Source organism: Candoia aspera, chromosome 6, assembly GCF_035149785.1.
Source record: "Candoia aspera isolate rCanAsp1 chromosome 6, rCanAsp1.hap2, whole genome shotgun sequence".
Taxonomy (NCBI): Eukaryota; Metazoa; Chordata; class Lepidosauria; order Squamata; family Boidae; genus Candoia; species Candoia aspera.
Window position 1 is genome coordinate 12,889,651 of NC_086158.1, and position 23,597 is coordinate 12,913,247.

General features: G+C 39.7%; 1 protein-coding gene across 2 annotated transcripts in view; it reads right to left on the bottom strand.

Annotated features, from left to right (window-relative positions):
- Positions 1-23,597, bottom strand: part of NAALADL2 (N-acetylated alpha-linked acidic dipeptidase like 2) — a 443,576-nt gene that overhangs the window by 312,108 nt on the left and 107,871 nt on the right. For both annotated transcript variants that reach the window (XM_063306434.1, XM_063306433.1), the window contains exon 3: positions 18,950-19,069. In XM_063306434.1, the coding sequence (XP_063162504.1) occupies positions 18,950-19,069 (120 nt within the window). The remainder of the gene's footprint in view (positions 1-18,949; positions 19,070-23,597) is intronic.

The window sequence follows — 23,597 nt, forward strand, 5'->3', positions numbered from 1 at the left end:
GATGCTGACTGCAGTCAGGAAATCAGAAGACATTTAATTATTGGGAGGAGAGAAATGACAAATCTCGATAAAATAGTGAAGAGCAGAGACATCACACTGACAACAAAGGTCTGCATAGTTAAAGCAATGAAATTCCCAGTAGTAACATATGGCTGTGATAGCTGGACCATAAGGAAGGCTGAGAGAAGGAAGATAGATGCTTTGGAACTGTGGTGTTGGAGGAAAATTCTGAGAGTGCCTTGGACTGCAAGAAGATCAAACCAGTCCATCCTCCAGGAAATATAGCCAGACTGCTCACTTGAGGGAATGATATTAAAGGCAAAACTGAAATATTTTGGCCACATAATGAGAAGACAGGACACACTGGAGGAGATGCTGATGCTAGGGAGAGTGGGAAGCAAAAGGAAGAGGGGCCAACCAAGGGCAAGATGGATAGATGATATTTTATAGGCGACAGACTCGTCCCTGGGTGAGCTGGGGGTGTTGACGACTGACAGGAAGCTCTGGCGTGGGCTGGTCCATGAAGTCACGAAGAGTCAGAAGCAACTGAATGAATAAACAACAAAAACAACAGAACTTCCTCTGTGGAAGGATTACTGAATGGAAGAGCTGTAATCTGCTCTTGGCCAGAGCAAAGTTACATTCACCTTCAGGCAGGCATTGACAATGCTATGGTTCTCTAAATTGTAGCCATTGAGCTGCTACATTTTATAAAATTATGGAATTATTAGAATTAGTTGGAATTCTACCCTTAGAATTAAGCATAACTGCAGTCCTATTTCATCGAAATGTATCATAGATTTATAGAGAATCATGAAACCACACAGCCTTCTCTAGAGCATACTACAATGCCCTTCTCTCTGCAGTCATGCATGGTAGATACAGTCAGACAGCCTTTTGAGACAGAAGATGCTCATTGTTCCTCTGATGAAATTGAAATCTTAGAACATGTCTTAATAAGGTATATATTTTATAAAGAATTGTGCTCCCAACAAATTTAACCCTTAATAGATAGACTGTCTGACCATTCAGACCAATGGTATACAGAGTTTTTCTTAAAAGATGTGCACCCTTAACTCACCTATACAATAGCTAATTTTTTGCCCAATCCATAAGGCTTCACTAAATTCAGACCCAACAAAAGTATTTTGAAATGATATTTGGTTGTTTTAACTGATAGGATCTGGTCTTGGATTGTAATAATACATGTTTGTTGGTTTGACATCCAGCCCTCTGTTCCCTGCAGGAAACCAGCATTGGATGATGGCTGCCCAGCTTCTCCTTGAACTTAACAAATGAATGGGAAACTGATCAACTCTTTAATCAATGTTTCCACTGTCAATTAGAATCTGCCTACCTGAAAGTTAAGGCCATTATTTCAGGACCTGAATTTCAGGGTGTCAGGGAACAGGATGTGATTTTCATTTAAGTGGCCTCCCCTCAAGTACATAATGAGCTCTTGTTACAAAGTTACATTTTATTCTCCTCTTCTCAATCTCTCCTTGTGGGTCTTAGTTTCCAGTGCCCTGATCAAATTTTTGTCCTTCTCTGAACCTGTTTCAAAGTGCAGCTGCCAGCTAACCAGATATAACAGGTAGCCTGGATCCAGCATACTGGGTCATGGGTTTTGAAAGCTTAATCTAAAGAAAACAAGATGGAAAAGAGTGATAGTTCCATGATACAGGTCTGATATGCTGCCAAGTATCTCAGCCAGCCTATCATTTTCCTCCTTAATGGATGCCAGAAAAGTTTCTCAAAGATCTGCCTCAATAGGACCTAACAACACAGTCCTATTTTCCCAACCAGAAATCCAACTACTCAGCTGCCATTAAGTACTAGTAAAGATTTCTTGGATTGAACCCTAACTCAAATCAGTAATTCTAAATGTTATTTCGCACATTATGCAATCCAAATTTAGGTTTGTCCTCAAGTATACATCCAGCAGGAGACTGGAGCTAATTGTGATGTCCTGATGTACATATCAACAGGAGGCATGTAAATATTGAATTCATGTTTTATTTTTAAGTATTCATTGGCCCTAAATTATACATGATAGAGACATGAGTGGAAGAAAGTAAGGTTCTTTGCAAAAGTTTTCAAAAGATAATTTCCCCCAGTAAATTTATATATTTTCTTTTTTTGTTGTTGCAACTCCACCTGAACACTGCTTCTTTATTCTGCAATTAATTTCCATATCCATATGGCATCAGTGCTCATATACAGCTTATGTTGTTCAATTATATTTATGACACATACTAATATGCATAGGAATTATATTCAGAGATTGTAGTGAAATTTAGAGGGGCACTTTATTGTGTTTGTCCCTGCTGATATTATCGTTCCATATCATTCTACCCTTTCTTTAAAAACACACAAACAGAGTAATAAAATATCCTGTGTAATACCCATCAGGATCTAAAAACCTACATGACTGGAGCTAGAAGATTTAAAAACAAAAATTATTAATTTGTACACATATAATGCTCATGGAGACTCATGCCTTGAGTACCTCCCAAGTGGACTACCACAATGCATTCTGCATGGGGCGGCCCTTGAAGAATATTGGGAAGCTGCAGCTGGTCCAGAATGTGACAGTGTGGACACTTATGGGTGTGTCCCGTACAATTCTGCTTAGCAAGCTGCACTGGCTCCCAGCATGCTTCTGGGTGCAATTCAAGGTACAATTCAAGGTGTGTATAGATGTCACCTATAGAACTCTTCATGGGATGGGGCTGTTTTATTTGTGGGACCATCTCTCCCCAGTTATTTCTGCCCTTTCCATTAGGAAGGAGAGGCATGCTCTGGTCCTGTAAATTAAAGAGCATCATCTTGCCAGACCCAGAAAGTGTGTCTTTCCTGTTGCTGTGCCTTCCATTTGGAAAACCATACCTTCTGAGATTCAACTGGTCCTGATTCTGGTGGCCTTTCAGAAAGTGTTGAAGACCTGGATGTGTTCCTGGGCTTGAGGATCAGTTTGTTAGTTGGAAACCATGTAGTTGTGGTTTTAAGTTATTATTCAGTGTGTGTGTGTGTGTGTGTGTGTGTGTGTAATCTTGTCTATCTTTATAGTTTTTATGTTGTTTTAACTGTTTTTATATGTTATTAGCCAACTGGAGAACAAAGGTTCAGCCTCAGCCATGGAAACTTATTGGGCCAATCTCAATTTGTAGGTAGGTAGGTAGGTAGGTAGGAAGGAAGGAAGGGAGGGAGGGAGGGAGTTTATAAAAATAATTTGCTTGAAATGTTAAACTAATACAAGTTGCTAAGAACTCTATTATGCCTTGAAGACTTGTTCATAAAATGTGATCTCACCATGCCATTTTGCTCATGATGTTTAAGGAATTCACCTTCTACAAATCATTCTGCCTAATTTCCAATGTTCCAAAATTAGAAGTGCATGCACATCCAAATTTTGTAAAATGTATGTGACTGAGTGTACAAAGAATTATATTCGGACTGGTAGGTAATGGACTTTAGGCTGCCATAGAACTTGCTTTTCTCTTTGGGGCCATTTGGAGGAATAAAGGAGGAGGAGAACCTGGATCCAGAAGCTGATTGAACTGTAACATTTGAAGCTCTGCATCAAATATCCACACCTCCTATCCAAAAGCGGACATGCTGTTCCTTATCTATGGAAGGGGTGCCACCTTTTTGATGGTAGGACACATACTTAACTTTTTGGAGGAGAGCTGGGTAAAAATCCAAAATGGATAAGACCACATCATGCACATGGCCAGCTGTTTTTTTTTTTTTCTCTGTTGAGGAAAAGTTTGTGGAAGACAATGGGTTTCTTTAGTTCTTTTTTAATTGTTACAATACTATTTTAGGGCTCATGTGACTGTTTCTATGTGTTTTCCATCTTTACCTTTTTGATAATAATGGTCAGAGATTGAAAAAAAGGGGATCCAATCAGGGCTGTTGGCTGCTTATCTTAATGTTGGGATGTATAGTGAATGCTTTTATGGGATTTATTTATGGGATATATGTGCCAACTTTAGTCCCACAGTTGTTTTCCTGCATACATTATTCATTTCCCATGGTGGTGTGCAAGCTAAACTTTCAAATGGTGCGATAATTAGACCCTTTTGATTGGCTTCTTCCTCCCTTAATTAGATTGTGGCTTTAGGTTGCTGGGAGCTGCCATATTAATTTCTCAAAGTGGCCAAATGGATTTCACTCTGTGGAAAATGTAAATGGAAGCTCTTGTGGCTAAGTATCTGTCATAAGTTACAGAGTGGGAGGTTGCCATTGCAATCTAAATTTAATAGAGTTGGCAGCATACCTCTAGGAGGTGGAGAAAATAATACAGAAGCCAGCATATTATTTTTACACTGCTTCCCCTTCTCCATCCAGACTGAGGCTTAGGGCCTTATGGGGACCAATGGAAGAAAAGGGAGAATTTTAATGTCCAGAAAAGTCCCCTCAAAGGCCTTCGTCTTCTGAGAAAATAAAGCTGAGGTCCCAGAGCAAGTGGCATTAAATTTCCTCACTGCAGTATTCAATCAAGCCGTCACTCACCTATGCACATAAACTGTTTGGGCTATGGGCATCTCAGCCCCTGCAAAGAAACAAAATCAATACATAATTTTCTTTAAGGGAAGGATGGTGCAATTACACAGAATAACATGAGAATAATGTACATTTTTAAGCCAAACAACCAAACTATCAACCTTTTAATCCCACAAAAATAGCAGTGCTATCTGATGTGCAATTAGGGTTTAAATCTTTAGCAGTTGGCTGACAAATCAGTTAAAAAAAAAAGAGAGAGAAGAAAACTACAGCAATGGCTCAGATTCACCACTCTGTGGGTTTTAAACCAGTGATGCCATCTCTGCCACCTTTTTTTCCTAATGGGTAGCAGGTTTTCCTCCCTTCTTGGTTACAGAATATCTAGAATATCTAGAGGTGACGGACTCATCCCTGGGGGAGCTGGGGGTGTTGAAAACTGACAGGAAGCTCTGGCGTGGGCTGGTCCATGAAGTCATGAAGAGTCGGAAGCGACTGAACAAATAAACAACAACAATATTGATTTCTAGTTTCTCAACATCTGGGAGGAAAACCTGCTACCCGTTAGGAAAAAAAAGGTGGCAGAGATGGCATCACTGGTTTAAAACCCACAGAGTGGTGAATCTGAGCCATTGCTGTAGTTTTCTTCTCTCACTTTTTTTTTTTTTTTTAGCAACAGGCCATCACCAAGATCTGTCCCTTGTTCTGGTATAACATTTTGAGGGGAAATTCTCCTCAGTACCTCCCACCCTGCTAGTTGAAATCCAACACAGCTTTAAATTAGCAAGCTATTAGTTTGGGAAGTGGGTAGGAATTTTGAAGCTACCTCAGATTTACATCCTGAGAGCTGCTTTTTGTTCTAATCCTAATTGTTTTTGAGAGAGGATTAAGTGTCATATTAATTAAATGCATTCTATTTTAGTGCTGTGTGGAAAATTTCTCCTGCATTTATTCTCTACCAGCTTTCATTCAATTTGATAAACAAGAATTTGTGTTTGAAGTTTCTTCCAAAGGAGAAGACAGTTTTGAATGCATTATTATGGATAAAATATGGTATTTGTTATTTCTTATGTTGTTCTTGATATAGACTCACAGTAAGTTGTAACCACTAGATATCTTTAGCAGTTACTAGGTGGCCAAGGGATATGTGTGAACATATTAAAGTATGCTTTTAGAAGTCTGCAGCTTCCCTACTATGCTTCCATGAAATCCCATCCCCTCAAAAAAAAAAAGTATCATGAACAAATGCCTTCCATTTTGGATTGGAAAGTATGGATGATTGGGGTTGGAAATGATGAAAAAAAAATGTGGAACAGAAGAAAACATTACCAGAAGCTATACTCTTTGATGCCACCAGATATCAAGATATCAGAAACAATAGAAATTCAAAAGAAACTTGAAGTATCTCAAGAATAAGGTTAAGAAAGAGAAGCCTCTTTTGCAGGTGGGTAATTGCAAGGCTGATGAGTTTATTTTACTGGCATGAAAAAGAAGTAGGTAGCTGGTACAGTGTGAACTGAAAAGTTATAAACTTAAGGTTACCTAGGTAAACACCTTGAAGCATCCCTGGAGTCTTTTCAGCAGCCAAGCTTTCATAATTAGATGAAAGGAATGGATATGGAGCCTGGGCAACCTTGGACAATCCTATCACATTTAAGGACTATAGAGTTGGGTCTTGGGTCTTCCTAAAACTTGTTAATAAGAAATTAAGCCAGGTGGTTTACTCTTCTGAAGTTATTAGACCAGAGAGAATAGCTCTTTGCTGGTTCACAGGAGATATTGACATATAATGGGCAGGAGTGCATATAGGTTCTTAATGAATCCCTGCAATGCACTGACTACTTTGTCAGCTGGAACACTTTAATATTATATTGAATAAAGATATGTAATGGTCAACAGATACTATTAAAGTGAGCAAACTGATGTTCCAATCAGCTACTGGGAATCCTTGATAGCACTGAACATCTCAGCTGCAAGACAAACCCTTGGTAGCTGAGCACAGCATCTTCCCAGACTTGGTCTATGCTGATGTTCAACCAGAGGGTTCCCATCTGTTACTTTTATACTTTATCTTTCACAGAGCAAATTTCCATATCATCATCTAGCATATAACCTTGTACAAAGTAGAACTGTTAGCTATATCAAAAACAAGAGAAAACATAAACAAGGATGAGGCTGAGAGTGCAGGATAAGATTAGCTAGAAATAAATCAATGAAGATTGCTTTAAAGGAGATGGGTGGAAAAAAGGAAGAAATGGAGACCAGACCAAAAAGCTTGCTAATTATCTGGCAATCAAGCATGATGAAATATTAATAATTAAATATTTGATTGATTGATATGGCTGCCCACCTCATCATAGTGACTCTGGTAGGCTGCAGCAGTTAATACACAACATAACAAGTGATAAATACGTAACTGGCAGCCAAGATGAAACAACAAACAACCATCAACATAACTACCTCATGGGCTCTATCTGATGTTCTGACTCCCATGACCAGGAAGACAGCCACATTTCAAGACCTAGAAAAGGCCAGCAGGGCCAGTCTAATCTCCATGGGACGATATTCCAGAAAGCAGGTGCCCTGACAAAAAGGTTATTTCTGGGTCCTGCAAGATGACATTCTTTAATTGATAGGACCCATAGCATGCCTTTTCTGCTGGTTCTGATGGGATGGGGAGAGAAAATCAGGGAGAGGCAGTCCCACAAATAGCCTAGCCCCAAGCCATGAGGCGCTGTATAAATGAACACCAGCACCTGGAATTGAACCAGAAGCATATTGGCAGTCAGTGCAGATTGGAAAGCAGAAATGTAATATGTGCAAATCAAGGAACTCTAATAATTGCCCATGCACTGCATTTTCATCCAGCTGCAGCATCCAGATGTTCTTCAAGGGCAGGCCCATGTAAAGCATATAGGATCCAGGATTTGATTTTATGCTTCAGGAAACAGCTTGTCTGGACCAAGATATTGATTGTGCACTTTGCTTCAGGGCTCAGAATGTGATTCACAACTCCCCATTGACAGGAATGAAAGGAATTTTTATTCTTTTTTTTTTTTGTCTGTAATATTTTTAAAATTATTGTTACTTTTCAAAAGAATTAACATTTTGGGAACATTAGATCATTTTGAGATTAAAAGTCCCCATCTCAGAGAAATGGGTACAGCAGTTTTGGATGAAGGCTGTTTTAAATTCATGATATTCAGCGGAAGACATAGCCTTCAGGTTTATGAATGAATGAATGAATAATCATTACACATTTACATAGCTGCCCATCTGACTAAACATGACTCTGGGTGGCATACAACCAATAGTTAAAACAATATATCAACTATTAAACACCTTAAAAATAAATAAAAATAAGGTAAATAAGATAATAAAAAAAGACTATGGGAGAACACCCATCTAAACACAATACAACCATCAGACAGGTCCCCAGGGGATCCTCAAGATCACTGGAAGAACCATGTTTTCAGAGCCTTCCAAAAGTCTAACAGGGATGAGGCTAACCTTACCTCTGTGGGGATGATGTTCCAGAGGGTGGGAGCCACAGCAGAAAGGCTATGTCATCTGGGTCCCATGAAATGAAGCTCTTTAGCAGATGGGACCTGCAACATACCCCTCCTGCTGGACCTGATGGGATGGGTAGATTTGATCAGGAAGACCCATGCCATTTAGGGGTTTAAAGGTCAAAAACAACACCTTGAATTGCACCCAGAAGCAAACTGGGAGCCAATGCAGTTCACGGAACAGAGGTGTAACATGTACCATCCTAGAGACACACAAAACTGTCTGTGCAGCTGCATTCTGCACCAGTTGAAGCTTCTGGATACTCTTCAAGAGCAGTCCCATGTACAGCACATTACAGTAATATACTCTGGAGGTGACCAGGGCATGAGTGACTATGGGTAGAGCCTCATGGTCTAGGAAACGGTGCAACTGGCACACAACTCAAAGCAGGAGTTGTGGGTCTAGAAGGACCCCCAGCTTGCATACCAGGTCTGTCTGGGGTAATGCAACCTTATCTAGGACCAAAGATGGTAAAGTCCCAGATCCAGAAGGCCCAAAAAACCCAAAGTCATTCAGTCTTGCTAGGGTTTAGTTGAAGCCTGTTGTTCCCCATCCAGTTTCCAGGTACCAGGACAAGACATCAACAGCATTGCTGAGTTCACCAGGGGCAAAGATGTGTAATTGGTTATCATCAACAGATCGATGATACTTCACCCAGGGTGATGGATGATCTCACCCAGAGGCTTCATGTAGATGTTAAAGAAGAGAGGAGAAAGTACAGAACCCTGCAGCACCCTACACAGAAGGGGCTGTGGGTGGGACTTCCCACTCCCAATCAACACTGACTGGTATTGGCCCCGTAGGAATAAAAAGAACCAGCCCAGTACTGGTTGAATCACCCACTCCCAACCCATGGAGCCGATCCAGAAGGATACCATGGTCAATGGTATCAAAGGCCGCCAGGAGGTCAAGGAGAGCAAGGACAGATGCACCACCCTTGTCCTGCTCCTGCCAGAGATCATCCGAAAGCGCAACCAATGCCATTTCGATCCCATGCCCAGGCCTGAATCCTTACTGAAAGGGGCCCAAATAATCCAGGACCGGGACCAGGGTACCTGAGGGACCATCTCATACCCCTAACATCAACCCGTCCCACCTGTTTAGGCAGAGAAGGCATGCTACAGACCCCATCAGTAAAGGAATTTCATCTAGCAGGGTCCAGGAGGCAAGCCTTCTCTGCAGTGGCACCCGGCCTTTGGAATATCTTGCCCCCGGAGTTGAGACAGGTTTCCTCACTCTCGGACTTCTGGAAGAAACTGAAGACCTGGTTCTGCCACCTTGCTTGGGAGGGGAAGAGTGATAGCTCCACCTGGGGATGGCTGGCGCCATAGCACTTCTTAGTGATTGTGTTCCATCTCCACTTGGATTTTACATTTATTTTTATTTGTATTTTAATGGTAATTTAGGTGGTTATGTTTTTAGTGTCATTTTATTGTAAACCGCCCAGAGTCCCCCATTGGGGGAGATGGGTGGTGATATAAATTTAATAAATAAATAAATAAATAAATAAATAATCCACTTCATCCAGGGCCTGCTGAAGCTGCTGTGCAACCAATGCCATTTCTGTCCTGGTTTTAAAAAGCAGGATTTATATGGATAGGATCCCTTTGGGAAAGAACTCCACATAAAAGATCTCTTTCCTATAGAAAGGCCAAGCAAGTACCAACAAAAATCTCTGCAGACCTTAGAAATTTATCTGATGCCAAAAGCGGCAGGTCTAGTTCATAACACATTGACATGATCAACTAGGAAGCAAATTTGACATTAAGATGATAAATATGGTTATTAAAGAAGAAAAGCAATTTCTCCAGCCATCAGTTTCCCTGACTAATTAATCTCTGATTTATCATAAAGATGCCTTAAAAATGAAATTGGAGTATCTCTTAAATCAGCACATTTGAATTCAGCAAACATTTCACCACCAGTCCTATATGACAGGAGACAAGGTCAAGTTGTACAGTGAATTACATGTTACCTTTTTTTCTTGAAGTCTATGATATAAACTCTTCAGCAAAGGATCGTTACCTTGTCGTGGTGCTGGAGCTTGAGCACCTCAATGATGCCATGAGCTAAACCGTGAAGGGCCACCCAAGACGGGAAGGTCATGACAGAGAGGTCAGACTAAATGTGATCCCTGGGGAAGGTAATGGCAACCCACCCCAGTATTCTTGCCGTGAAAACTCATTGGATCAGTACAACCAGAGATATGTCGGTATACCATTCAAAGATGAGACCCCCAGGTCGGAAGATGGTCAAAATGCTACTGGGGAGGAACAGAGGATGAGTTCAACTAGCCCCAGACGTGATGACGCAGCTAGCTCAAAGCGAAAGGACGGCTAGCGGCCGACGGTGCTGGCGGTGAATGGCGAATCCGATGTTCTAAGGATCAACACACCATTGGAACCTGGAATGTAAGATCTATGAGCCAGGGCAAATTGGATGTGGTTATTGGTGAGATGTCAAGATTAAAGATAGACATTTTGGGCATCAGTGAACTGAAATGGACTGGAATGGGCCACTTCACATCAGATGACCACCAGATCTACTACTGTGGACAAGAGGACCACAGAAGAAATGGAGTAGCCTTCATTATTAATAGTAAAGTGGCTAAAGCAGTGCTTGGATACAATCCAAAAAACGATAGAATGATCTCAATTCGAATTCAGGGCAAGCCATCTAACATCACAGTGATCCAAATATACGCCCCAACCACAGATGCTGAAGAAGCTGAAGTAGAGCAGTTCTATGAGGATCTGCAGCACCTCCTGGACAACACACCTAAAAGAGATGTTATTTTCATCATGGGAGACTGGAATGCTAAGGTGGGCAGTCACATGACACCTGGAATTACAGGTAAGCATGGCCTGGGAGAACAAAACGAAGCAGGACATAGGCTGATAGAATGTTGCCAAGACAACTCACTCTGCATAACAAGCACTCTCTTCCAACAACCTAAGAGACGGCTTCATACATGGACTTCACCAGATGGACAACACCGAAATCAGATTGACTACATCTTTTGCAGCCAAAGGTGGCGGACATCTATACAGTCAGTAAAAACAAGACCTGGAGCTGACTATAGTTCAGATCATGAACTTCTTATTGCACAATTTAGGATCAGACTAAAGAGATTAGGGAAGACCCACGGATCAGCTAGATATGAACTCACTAATATCCCTAAGGAATATGCAGTGGAGGTGAAGAATAGATTTAAGGGACTGGACTTAGTAGATAGGGTCCCGGAAGAACTCTGGACAGAAGTTGGCAGCATTGTTCAGGAGGCGGCAACAAAATACATCCCAAAGAAAGAGAAAACCAAGAAGGCAAAATGGCTGTCTGCTGAGACACTAGAAGTAGCCCAAGAAAGAAGGAAAGCAAAAGGCAACAGTGATAGGGGGAGATATGCCCAGTTAAATGCAAAATTCCAGAGGTTAGCCAGAAGAGATAAGGAATTATTTTTAAACAAACAATGCGCGGAAGTGGAAGAAGACAATAGAATAGGAAGGACAAGAGACCTCTTCCAGAAAATTAGAAACATCAGAGGTAAATTCCAGGCCAAAATGGGTATGATCAAAAACAAAGATGGCAAGGACCTAACAGAAGAAGAAGAGATCAAGAAAAGGTGGCAAGAATATACAGAAGACCTGTATAGGAAGGATAACAATATCGGGGATAGCTTTGACGGTGTGGTCAGTGAGCTAGAGCCAGACTTCCTGAAGAGTGAGGTTGAGTGGGCCTTAAGAAGCATTGCTAATAACAAGGCAGCAGGAGACGACGGCATCCCAGCTGAACTGTTCAAAATCTTGCAAGATGATGCTGTCAAGGTAATGCATGCTATATGCCAGCAAATTTGGAAAACACAAGAATGGCCATCAGATTGGAAAAAAACAACTTATATCCCCATACCAAAAAAGGGAAACACTAAAGAATATTCAAACTATCGAACAGTGGCACTCATTTCACATGCCAGTAAGGTAATGCTCAAGATCCTGCAAGGTAGACTTCAGCAATTCATGGAGCAAGAATTGCCAGATGTACAAACTGGGTTTAGAAAAGGCTAGGGACCAAATTGCCAATATCCACTGGATAATGGGAAAAGCCAGGGAGTTTCAGAAAGACATCTATTTCTGTTTCATTGACTATTCCAAAGCCTTTGACTGTGTGGACCATAACAAACTGTGGCAAGTTCTTAGTGGTATGGGGATACCAAGTCATCTTGTGTGCCTCCTGAGGAATCTGTATAATGACCAAGTAGCAACAGTAAGAACAGACCACGGAACAACGGACTGGTTTAAGATTGGGAAAGGAGTATGGCAGGGCTATATCCTCTCACCCTACCTATTCAACTTGTATGCAGAACACATCATGCGACAAGCTGGGCTTGAGGAATCCAAGGCTGGAGTTAAAATCTCTGGAAGAAACATTAACAATCTCAGATATGCAGATGATACCACTTTGATGGCTGAAAGCAAAGAGGAACTGAGGAGCCTTATGATGAAGGTGAAAGAAGAAAGTGCAAAAGCTGGCTTGCAGCTAAACCTCAAAAAAACCAAGATTATGGCAACCAGCTTGATTGATAACTGGCAAATAGAGGGAGAAAATGTAGCAGCAGTGAAAGACTTTGTATTTCTAGGTGTGAAGATTACTGCAGATGCTGACTGCAGTCAGGAAATCAGAAGACGCTTAATCCTTGGGAGAAGAGCAATGACAAATCTCAATAAAATAGCTAAGAGCAGAGACATCACACTGACAACAAAGGTCCGCATAGTTAAACAATGGTGTTCTCCGTAGTAACATATGGCTGCGAGAGCTGGACCATAAGGAAGGCTGAGAGAAGGAAGATCGATGCTTTGGAACTGTGGTTTTGGAGGAAAATTCTGAGAGTGCCTTGGACTGCAAGAAGATCAAACCAGTCCATCCTCCAGGAAATAAAGCCAGACTGCTCACTTGAGGGGATGATCTTAAAGGCAAAACTGAAATATTTTGGCCACATAATGAGAAGACAGGACACCCTGGAGAAGATGCTGATGCTAGGGAGAGTGGAGGGCAAAAGGAAGAGGGGCCGACCAAGGGCAAGATGGATGGATGATATTCTAGAGGTGATGGATTCGTCCCTGGGGGAGCTGGGGTGTTGACGACCGACAGGAAGCTCTGGCGTGGGCTTGTCCATGAAGTCCCGAAGAGTCGGAAGCGACTAAACGAATGAACAACAACAACGTGATATAAACTATTGGTTAGAATAATGACTCCAGAAATTCCAAATAAGGTTCTTTTTTGGCAGGAATAATAACTTATAGATACCATACATTGCAGAAAGCATCTCTTATAACTACATGCTGCTATAAAATGCAATGTAAACAATTTCCCAAGAGGGAAACGTTAAGGTTAGATTGAAGATAAGAGATATGCTTGAGAAATTATTAAAGGGATGTGTTGAGTTTATGTGTTCTGGATATATGTCTTTCAAGGACACTGAAAGGTCTTTTTTTCATCTTTGAGGAAACACAAAAACCTTTGGGGAAATGCTGTAAGTACCATATTAAAAGTTGTTGAATTGAGCTTGACTCCTGGTTACTATAAGGCCATGTAGTTTTACTGACAGTAAAATGAAAATGAAATGTTCAGGGAATTTATTTCAACTTCCCTGGGATTCTCTGATGATCAAGTACTAAGCAGAACTGTCAAATTTAGCTTTCTCATGATCAGCCAGATTCAGCTACCTGGACACATGCTATGCTACTTGTTAGCAAATAACTCTGTGAACTAAAATATGATCTGCATCAAATTTAGTTATGAATTATTAAAGTAATACAGATATCCCCAGAATCCTATGCTGACTTTCTAAATAAGCCCTTATGGAGCCAGTTTTCCAATGATAGTCGCTTCATGATTATTCATTTCCATGAGGTCATTAAAATATGGGCCTTGAACCTGTTTGTAGATTCTAACAGAGAGTAGAGCTATCGCATATCCTTGACAAAAGAATGATACACCCTTTACATTTGGGATGTCACACCCAGATTGTCCTCACATCACTTCTTAGCCTTTTGGCTACTATCATGTGTAGCATCTGTTATAATTAGTAAATATATATAAAAATTTATCAATAGTGTGCATCTCTCTAGAATACCAATAATTCACCATTATCTTCTTACAGGGCAATGGCAAGAAATCAGCTTTGTATAGATTAAAACCTTATCTACTTGCTTAGAACTAGAACTGTCAGCCAGGCTTTCTCCTGTGCCTTAATGAAAGTGGACAGGAAGGGGACAAGGATGTGGATCCAGTCAAAACTCAACACTCCCTTGCAAAAAGGGGGAAATGCCAGCATCCCTGAAAGAGATACTGGTTTGTTCCTCCTCCTGACCTGTATTGGCAATTACCTGACAACTACTGTTTTATATACAACCACCAATTCTTGGGGAAGTTAGTGGAGAAAGTGGTGGGGCAACAGTTACAGAGAATCTTGGAAGAAATTATCTGGATCTTGGCTGCCAGTATTCGGGCCTAGGCATGAAACTATATTGGTCACCCTCAGGGATGATTTATAATAGGAATTGGATAGATGAGAGTGGCTTTGGTAATGTCATCTCCAGTACATGTCTGCCTACCCTATTAGCGTGCAGGTCCAATCAGTAGTTGCAAAGGAGCGTAGGCCCAGCCCAAAATCATTCACAGTTGGGGATGGGTTATCTGAGGGATTGCCTCCATCCAATTACATTTGCTCATCCCATCAGGTCCAGCAGAAAAGGTATGTTGCTGGTCCTGTCCGCAAAGGAGTTACATATCAATGGACCCAGAAGAGGGCCTTTTCTGCCAGGGCACCCACCCTGCAGAACATAATTCCCCCCAAGGTGAGACTGGCCCCATCCTTGACATTCTTCCAGAAGTCCCTCAAAACTTGGTTGTGTCAACAGGCTTGGGGATCTCATGAGTGAGATGGCTGCATTGCCTGTAACAATAAATCTCTCTGCTACTCTCTCACTAGTAATAGTGATTGGTGTTTTAACTGTTTTTTTAATTGTTGACTTTAATGATTTATTTTAATTGTATGCCCAGAGTCATGCTCTGTGAGATGGGCGGCAATATAAATATGATATATAAATTAATACATACATACATCGTGTATTGTAAGCAAAATTCACATTTATGCAAGGCCCAGATAAATATGTAGATACATATTGACTGCAATTTCCATTATATCTGGCATTTAACAGAGAATTGTAGCATGGCCAGAATACAGCAGGAAGCTATATAGTCATTGAATGCTATGAATGATTAAATGTCAAATTGTCACCATTGCCTTGATTCCTTTTTATTATTTTTTTCAATGGTTACTTGCAATTTTAATCCACCATCAAACCCCTTTGTAGGAGGAGAATTTTAATTAGAAACCTACCCTCCATTATACCACTTTCATGCCATCTAGCTCAGTATATTTGACTGATTCATATATGACCAACTAACAGTTTACAAACCAAGGTGGATTCTATTAACACTAAGATGTAATCAAATCACCTTAGTTGGCTCTACATATTGTGCCAAGCTATGGTTTATTTACTAAGGTATATTGAGTGAACCAAAATGAGCTGGGTCTACAGAACACATGGAGCCATAAACCAATATGGATCACATAATATTGGCTATGCCAAAATCAAATAAAATACACTACACCTTAGCACAATGTGGGAACACAATCCTTGTGATATATATGCCATAGGAAATGATTTGTTGCTTCAGAATATTGATGGGAAATTTGGATTGCTAGGTACTTGGCTGATATTGTATTTCAGCTGTTTAATGGGTTAAGGGTCTGGGTTGCAACTCCTGCATAGCTGCATCATCAACATTATTGTGGTGGTGGTGGTGGTTGTAGTTGTAGTTGTTATAATTATTGCTATTATATTGTTGTTGTATTCCTGTTCATATACTGCTTTTTTGTCTTTGGTTATTATTCCTGTTAGCTTTATAATGAATTATGTAAACCTCCTTACTGTATACATGTGGAGGGAATGCATCACACTGTGCATCAACCATTCACTATCAGTGAATGGCAGTGTCATGATTTATATAACATTTTCTGGTTGGCAGGGACATGACAGCCATGCAAATTCCCTTACTGCAATGAACTGTGATATAGGTTAAGAGGGACAGCAACAAGCATCTTTAAATGGCTTAAAAATATGCAACACATTGTCTGAGCCCTCTCTGGATATTGCTTTTCTGCTACGCTTTATTCCATTACAGTTCATAGCATCCATTCTCAAGCAACCTATAGCATCTCAGCACAGCTGGAAACCTTGAATTTTGGAGAGAGTCCAGCAAACCTAGTAAGATTCTGAAACTTGAGGAGGTTAGACAGACAATGTGTTATGTTGAGCTTCTCCTTGGGGCATGTTTAAATCTACAACAGGATAAGTAATGATGTTGAAGAATGAGGTCTCTGTTTCTGATCTCAGATCACCTAACAATAGGAAACAGCGTGGTTGTCTATAACTACATGGCTCTTTTAACAATATATATTTATATTTATATTTATATTTATATTTATATTTATATTTATATTTCTTTGCTCTTTGTCTTCTTTCTGCTCCAGTGGCTTTATAAAATGATGCCACTTGATACCAAGGTGTGGGGGAAAATGGATTTGTTTCCATTGTGTATTGTCCTGAAATCAGATTTCTAAAAGGCAAGGTGAAAAATTTTAGGGGAAAAAATGCACAACTCCCTGAAACTGCTCTGAAATAGGAATTGGGAAGAAATTCATTTGGGTCACCCTGTAACACTCACAAAATTGCACATTTCCAGACCAGTATGTAAACCAAAATCCAATATTCTCCAAAATTTCTCTGAACATAGCATGTAATACGTCGTGGCGCTGAAGTATATAAAATTGTTACTAGAGAAAAGCGCATAGAAACAATTACATATGGGTGAAAATAACATAGAATAATATAATATATTAGAAAAATATATATATAATTGCAAAAATGAGACATGCCAGACAAAACTGTCTTGGAAATAGAAGCACAAGGATATGCACACATTTTTGGGTCACCTTTTTATGATTATTTTTATTTTCAAATTGATGCAGGCTTATGACTTGAAAAATGAAAAGCTGACAAAAACTGAGAGATTCAGTCCTGTTTCAAAATGACTACTGTTATATGCTTAATTCAGTGCTAATATTCCCCAGAACAGTTTCCTTTCTTGCTCCTATTTATGGAGAACTTTGGGTGTTTCAAGGCAGGCAATTCCTAGTGCGATCAATCAAAATACATTGTGCAGCTATTCCATTTTTGCTTCTTTCACATTTATTTAATGGAAAGAAAACAGATGGAAGAAGCAGTGGGATGCGAAGAAATTAGAAATGGGAGATAAGCCCTCTACAAGTCCATGTTTGAAGAAAGACAAATGTGCAATAAAAACATCATCTGCTATTGCTATAGCTCTCCTTTGGAGCATAGATTTTCTTATCATTCTGCCATAGATTTTCTTATCATTCTGCCCCATCATGCAGACACAAACATCTTAGAGTTCAGTGCCTTTCCTGAAGCATAATTGGCACTTTTGGGCCTTCAAGCTGTTATCCAGCTTTCAATTCCATCCATGGCAGGGATGCCTAAAATCAGGGGTATCTATGCAGGGAGGACAGTCCAAAAAGTCAAGATGGCTGCTGTGATCTTATGACTGAAGCCCTGCAGCTCTTCAATCATATAGTTATAGCTGCCATCTTGACCCACCTCCATGGATGCTTCCGCTTGAAGTTCTGCCCTTAAGGAAGTACAACTTATTTCTGAGTACACTTATAAAGAAATATACTGCATAAGTGAATTTGCATCCTTCTGCTTTTCAGTGGCTTTAAGGCTATCCATTTATTTGTTGTCACTCTGTTGAGAATGGGGTCCCTGACATAAGACAGAGTGAAACAGCTGCCTCAGGCAGCAAATTAAGGGTATCATAAAAGGGCAGTAAATTACTATTTATTTTGATGGTACTGTATTTTTATTGCAAGGGGTAGGGAAATAGGTATCAGAGGTGTTTTGTTTCTCAAAGACAGTTCAAGGAGACCTGCTTCTTCCTCCTTGCCCTGAGTCTCCATCATGGCTCCCCTGCCCAGGGTCTTCCAGCAGGAGCCCACAAGCGGCATCGCATCCAATCAAGATGCTTCACTTTAAACAGGTCCTCAGAGTCATATGTTATGAGATGACTATTATTCTCCTGAGTTGCTATAGCACAGGCTATCTCACTTACAATGCTCCATTTTGATAAGTCTCTCAAAGCAAGGAATTTGGGACTGATGTCAGTGGCAGCTGTAACAAAGCATGAAGATGTCATAATGATGATAGATGTATCATGATGTTATCATGCAAATGGCATCATGGTGTAATGACATCATGATAACAGATACCAGGATGTAAGTCACTTCATTTGCACAATGATGTCATCATTTCACCCCTTTTCCCCTTTCTTTGTGGATGTCGTTCAGACTGCTACATCAGCTACTTTCTTCTAGAGGCACTGGTATAAATGATATCTCCCTAGTATCTTATCATCTTAATGCCTTACTTGGATAAATATTTTATCCAAGTAAAAATTGTGAAATTGTATTATAAGCAACTAACTAAGAAACAAAACTAGATATAGATATATTAGTGATGAAAACCACGTGATTTAAAATTTAAAAAACAAGAGAAAAAGAAAAATACAATATTTTATAATATTTATAATGTTAGGAACTTTTTTTTAAAAAAAGAAAAGAAACAGTTAAATGCAGCTGTACCAAACCAGACCACAGACATTATTAGTCGCAATTCAAAAAAAATCAGAAACAAAAATGCACTGGGGAAATTCCATTAATTCCAGAACTAACCTTATATAGCAAAGGCATATGTCCAAGTTTCAAAAGAGCAATTTTGCTGGAGACATTAGTAAAATGTTTAATCCTGAGCAAATCTTCTGGACTCCCATATTGTACGTCAAAGACTTCAGCCTAGGAAAACAGAAAGGCAGATTATTTATTAGCAGATTCTTTCTCCATATATCAGGAATGAATAGACAGCTGGTATCCATAGACAGCTGGTTTATTCACATTACTTGGTGTGATAATCACCTGTTTGTCTTTACATGTGACTAAGCCCAGCTCCATGATGTTAATTTTCATTTATATGTGTTCACAATATTTTATTCCCATGGACTTCATTTGCATGGATACATTAATCAGCTAATGCAGACACATGCTAAGTAGTGTGCATTACAAGCTACAATGATACCACTATATTATTACCATTGCACTGTTATTGTTCTGTAGGTTTGCTTCTGTAAGCCAAGAGGTCCTTCCAGACAACTTCAAACAGGCTAATTCATAGCTTAGTGACAGAACCCTGGAAGGGTGAGCTAGGCTCTTAGATACAATCACTTGCTGACACAGAACAGCAGCTGGATTTCCCATATTCCCTCCCTGAGGTTCTCTGAATCTCAGCCATGTAGTGTCTGAACTCTTCCCATTCATTAAGCTTGTATGTAGTAGAACCAGTATCTTCAATGGATAAGCAGCACCATAAAACTGGAAATGGAGCTACATAAAAAAGGGATGGACGTACAGTAACAAGAAACTGGTTTAAAAGCAACCCGGATCACACTGTCAATGCAGAGCAAAGAGAGGAGGGAAATATATTAATCCAACCCTAAATCACAATCCCTTATTCTCGAATTGTGGTTTAAGGGAGGGATGGACAATCTTTTTCAGACAAGAGCCATGTGTTAGTTTTGAGTGACATGCCAGAATTCATATTAAAAACAAGGGGGAGAACAAAAGGGGGGAAGAACAATAATAAAATAAAAAATTGGTGGTGGTGGAGGGAACAAGGGAAAACATTTTTGAAAAAAGAGATTGTGGTGGAGCTCCCAAGTGGTATACTATCACTGAATTTCAGCAGCAAACCATATTGTTGAATTGTGGCAGCAAATCGTCCTGCCGAATTTCACTGGAAAATGCACCATGGCTCCAGCAAGCCTCACATCATCATCATCATCATCACCATCATCATCATCATCATATCATCATTCGAACTCTGGGCAGCATATAAATTTACTCACACAAATATGCATGGACAACATTCTAAATGACTAAAGAATGATTGCCAATCAGCCTCAAAATCCTGCCCAAACCTTTGTGATCAACCTGTGAATCTCTTTTCCTACAAAGGAAAGGAGATCCTTTGTGGTAGCAAGTGGGGAAAAAAAAAAAACTCTGAGTAGGTAGGAGGTATTCTTGCTTTAAAAGGTCAACACACTGTCTCTATCCAGTGGTGAAGCACCTGCCATATGTTCCCAAAGTTCTAAAGGGAGTGGTAAAAAAATCACTTATCTCTAATGAACCTTGAGCACCATTCTTCTGCTTGATATATGACTGTGTTTTGCAGGCCAGAGGGTTGTGCAAATTATTTTAATGCAATGTTTTAAAAATACTTGCTTAAAATATTTCCTGGGAATAGGGTGTTATTTCTGTTAATTATGTATGTATTCACACTGTGTTAATACACTTTACCTGGGCATACATACATGCATACCTACATCCAAAACACATTATTTCCTTTCAGGGTAAGCAACATATGCAAAGCAGAAAGAAGAAATTGTAAGCTAAAGAAATTAACAATGTGATAAGAAAGGTCAAAGGAAATATGGCTAAATGTAGGTTTTTTATTATTACTGTTGTGCCTCTGAGTCAAGGCTGACTCCTGGCAACTGCCTGGACAAGTCCCTGCAGTTCTCTTGGCAAGATTTCAGAAGTGGTTTGCCATTGCCTCCTTCCTGGGGCTGAGAGAAAGTGACTGGCCTGAGGCCACCCTGCTGGCTTCGTGCCGAAGATGGGACTAGAATTCATGGTCTCCCAGTTTCTAGCCTGATGCCTTAATCACTACAACAAACTGGTTCTCAAATATAGTATATACTAACATTATGCTAATTAATACCAACCTCATTGTACCAAAACCGTCTGCGTGCCTTTCTGTTCTCATGAACCATCTTTGCTTTGTGATATCCATGTATCATTTTATACACTGCCATGCTTCTTTCTTTTTCAGGATCTCATCACTGCAGTCCAACCATGACTTTCTCAGTCTTTTCCTTCCTTTCCATTGATTTATACTTTCTTCATATATTTGTTTTGTGTTTCCATCTTCATTCTCCTTATATAACCAGACTGATTCAATGTACTTTCCCATACTGATCATTCATTTTTGTATTCATTCCACATTTATTCTTGACCCAATCTCTTCTTGTTATACTACACATGCTCCTTACATACATCATGCTTACTGCCCACATACTTTATGCATATGCCATGCTCACATACTACTACATTTATACCGGTATTTGCACATCTTAAGTGCTAATCTCTTTTCTATTCATGTATAACTTGCATTTGCCCTACAGCTCCTTCCTCTTTGATGCACTACTTTTCAGATCCATAGTCTCCATTGCCCCATAGAATCTACTTAATATTCTCTGCAACTCAGCAATATTCTCAGCTAACAACACAGCATTATCTGCACATGAAAGTACATCTACCTTCACAACCCCAAGCAACATAGTTCTAACATCACCATATGCATTCTATTCATTAGGCCTGAGGGGACAAGGGAAGGTTACTTGGGGTTGTGTTTTACCTGGGGGAACTTCCTCCTGGTACAGCTTCTGCTATGTGTATCTGAGAGATATGCTTGTGAAGAATATCTGGGTATTCTCCTGTGAGAATACATGGCAGATTGTATGGTTCTCCCCATCTTGAAGAGAAGAATGGCTAAAAAAAGGCCATGGTTGTCATTTTGAAGGTGGAGTCCTCACAGCCAAGGAACACGCAAATCCTTGAATAGAACCTCCTGTATTTAATTAACTGAATTTAATTCCCATGTGCTCCCAAAGATTAACAAACAACAATACACAAAAGGAAATGCAGTCATGGCTTGAAAAAAAATCAAAGCATTCCCAACTGTATCTCCAGAAATTACACCAGTATCTATCAAATTTGCCTGGGAAAATTATTCCATCCCACTCTTACTGCCATAGGAACCAAAGGATGAGATTTTTTAAAATGGATTTTCTGCTTTAAGAAATCATGGTGCATTTCATAACTGTTTAGATGCACAATGTCTGGTAACATATGGAGACTTGGTATGCAACTTCCCCATAATTCACATGACTATAGTTTGTCTAAGAACACTTTTTTAAAAGCAAGATCACCCTGATTGCATTATCTGACATGCACATTTTCCTTAGTAGACTTTTACAATGCAAATTCTCTTGTGCTAATCTCTTTTAAGAAACAGTGGACCTTTGATTTAATGGACTTCAATTTAGCAGACTTCATATACAATGGACAAAGTCTGTCTGTATATTGTATGTTTCTGTACACTGGTAAAATCCCATTTGCCATTTTACATATGCTAAATATATTAAAGACTCATGAAAATGCTCAAGAAGAAATATTTGACTCCCACTTAATATATATCTTCATGGAAGTTTATGAAATGGATATCTGTATATACACAACATACCTGCCCTGTCACATTTAGAACTGCTGATTTTTAATCACTTTGCAGAAAGAACCAGTTTCTAAACCAGAGCAAATATATATAAACATGCATATTTTTAAAAAATGTATACGTTATTCTGGAAACAATTGTTTACAGGCATGTCTATTGGATGTGACTTTTTAATGCAGTTGTCTTTAACAAAGATTTGCATAGACACAGGACTGAACTAATTAAAGATGGGGGGGAGCAAAAGATATTGAAACAAAAGAGGACACTATTCCCATCTATACAGTAGATGCTACTCAGTGTTATGAAACTTCAAGGAAGGAAAAAACTCCCCTGGGGGTGGGGTGAAACTGAGTCATATATTCCTATGTTCCTGAAGAAAAAGGAGCACTACCTTCAATACTGAAAGACATGGCTAAAAACTACATGGGTTATGTAGTTTCTCTGGGTTCAGGGCTTTTTTAGGCTTAGTGTCATTTAATCAGCAAGGAGAATCAGCATGAAGTCACCAGGTGCTGGACTCAATTTCAGAGCCCAGAGATCACCTGCCTAGGGAGGTGAATGAAGCTGTGATCTTTATTAACCCATAGTCAAGAATCTTACTTCTTTATTTTCAGTTGGGTTTACAGGTTCAGAATTCAAATCTGATAGCATCCACTTCAATCATTTTCAGATCTCTGTTTTGAAAATTAATGTTTGGGATCTCAATTATCACTGAGGTGTAAAATAATCCAAATGCCAAATTCTGTTCTTCTGCATCTTGGAAAACCTCATGAGGTGGCAGCATCTAGCTAATCTTGTCTGATCTTGAAAAACTAAGCAGAGTTTAGACACCAGAAAAGCCCAGGTGACTTAGGAAAAAATCTTAGAAGGAGGCAATGTAAATCACTTATCTACAGTTGCCAAGAAATATAACATGGATGTGTTCATGAAGTCACCAGGTACTGGACTCAATTCAAAGGAGCATTGACTTTACTT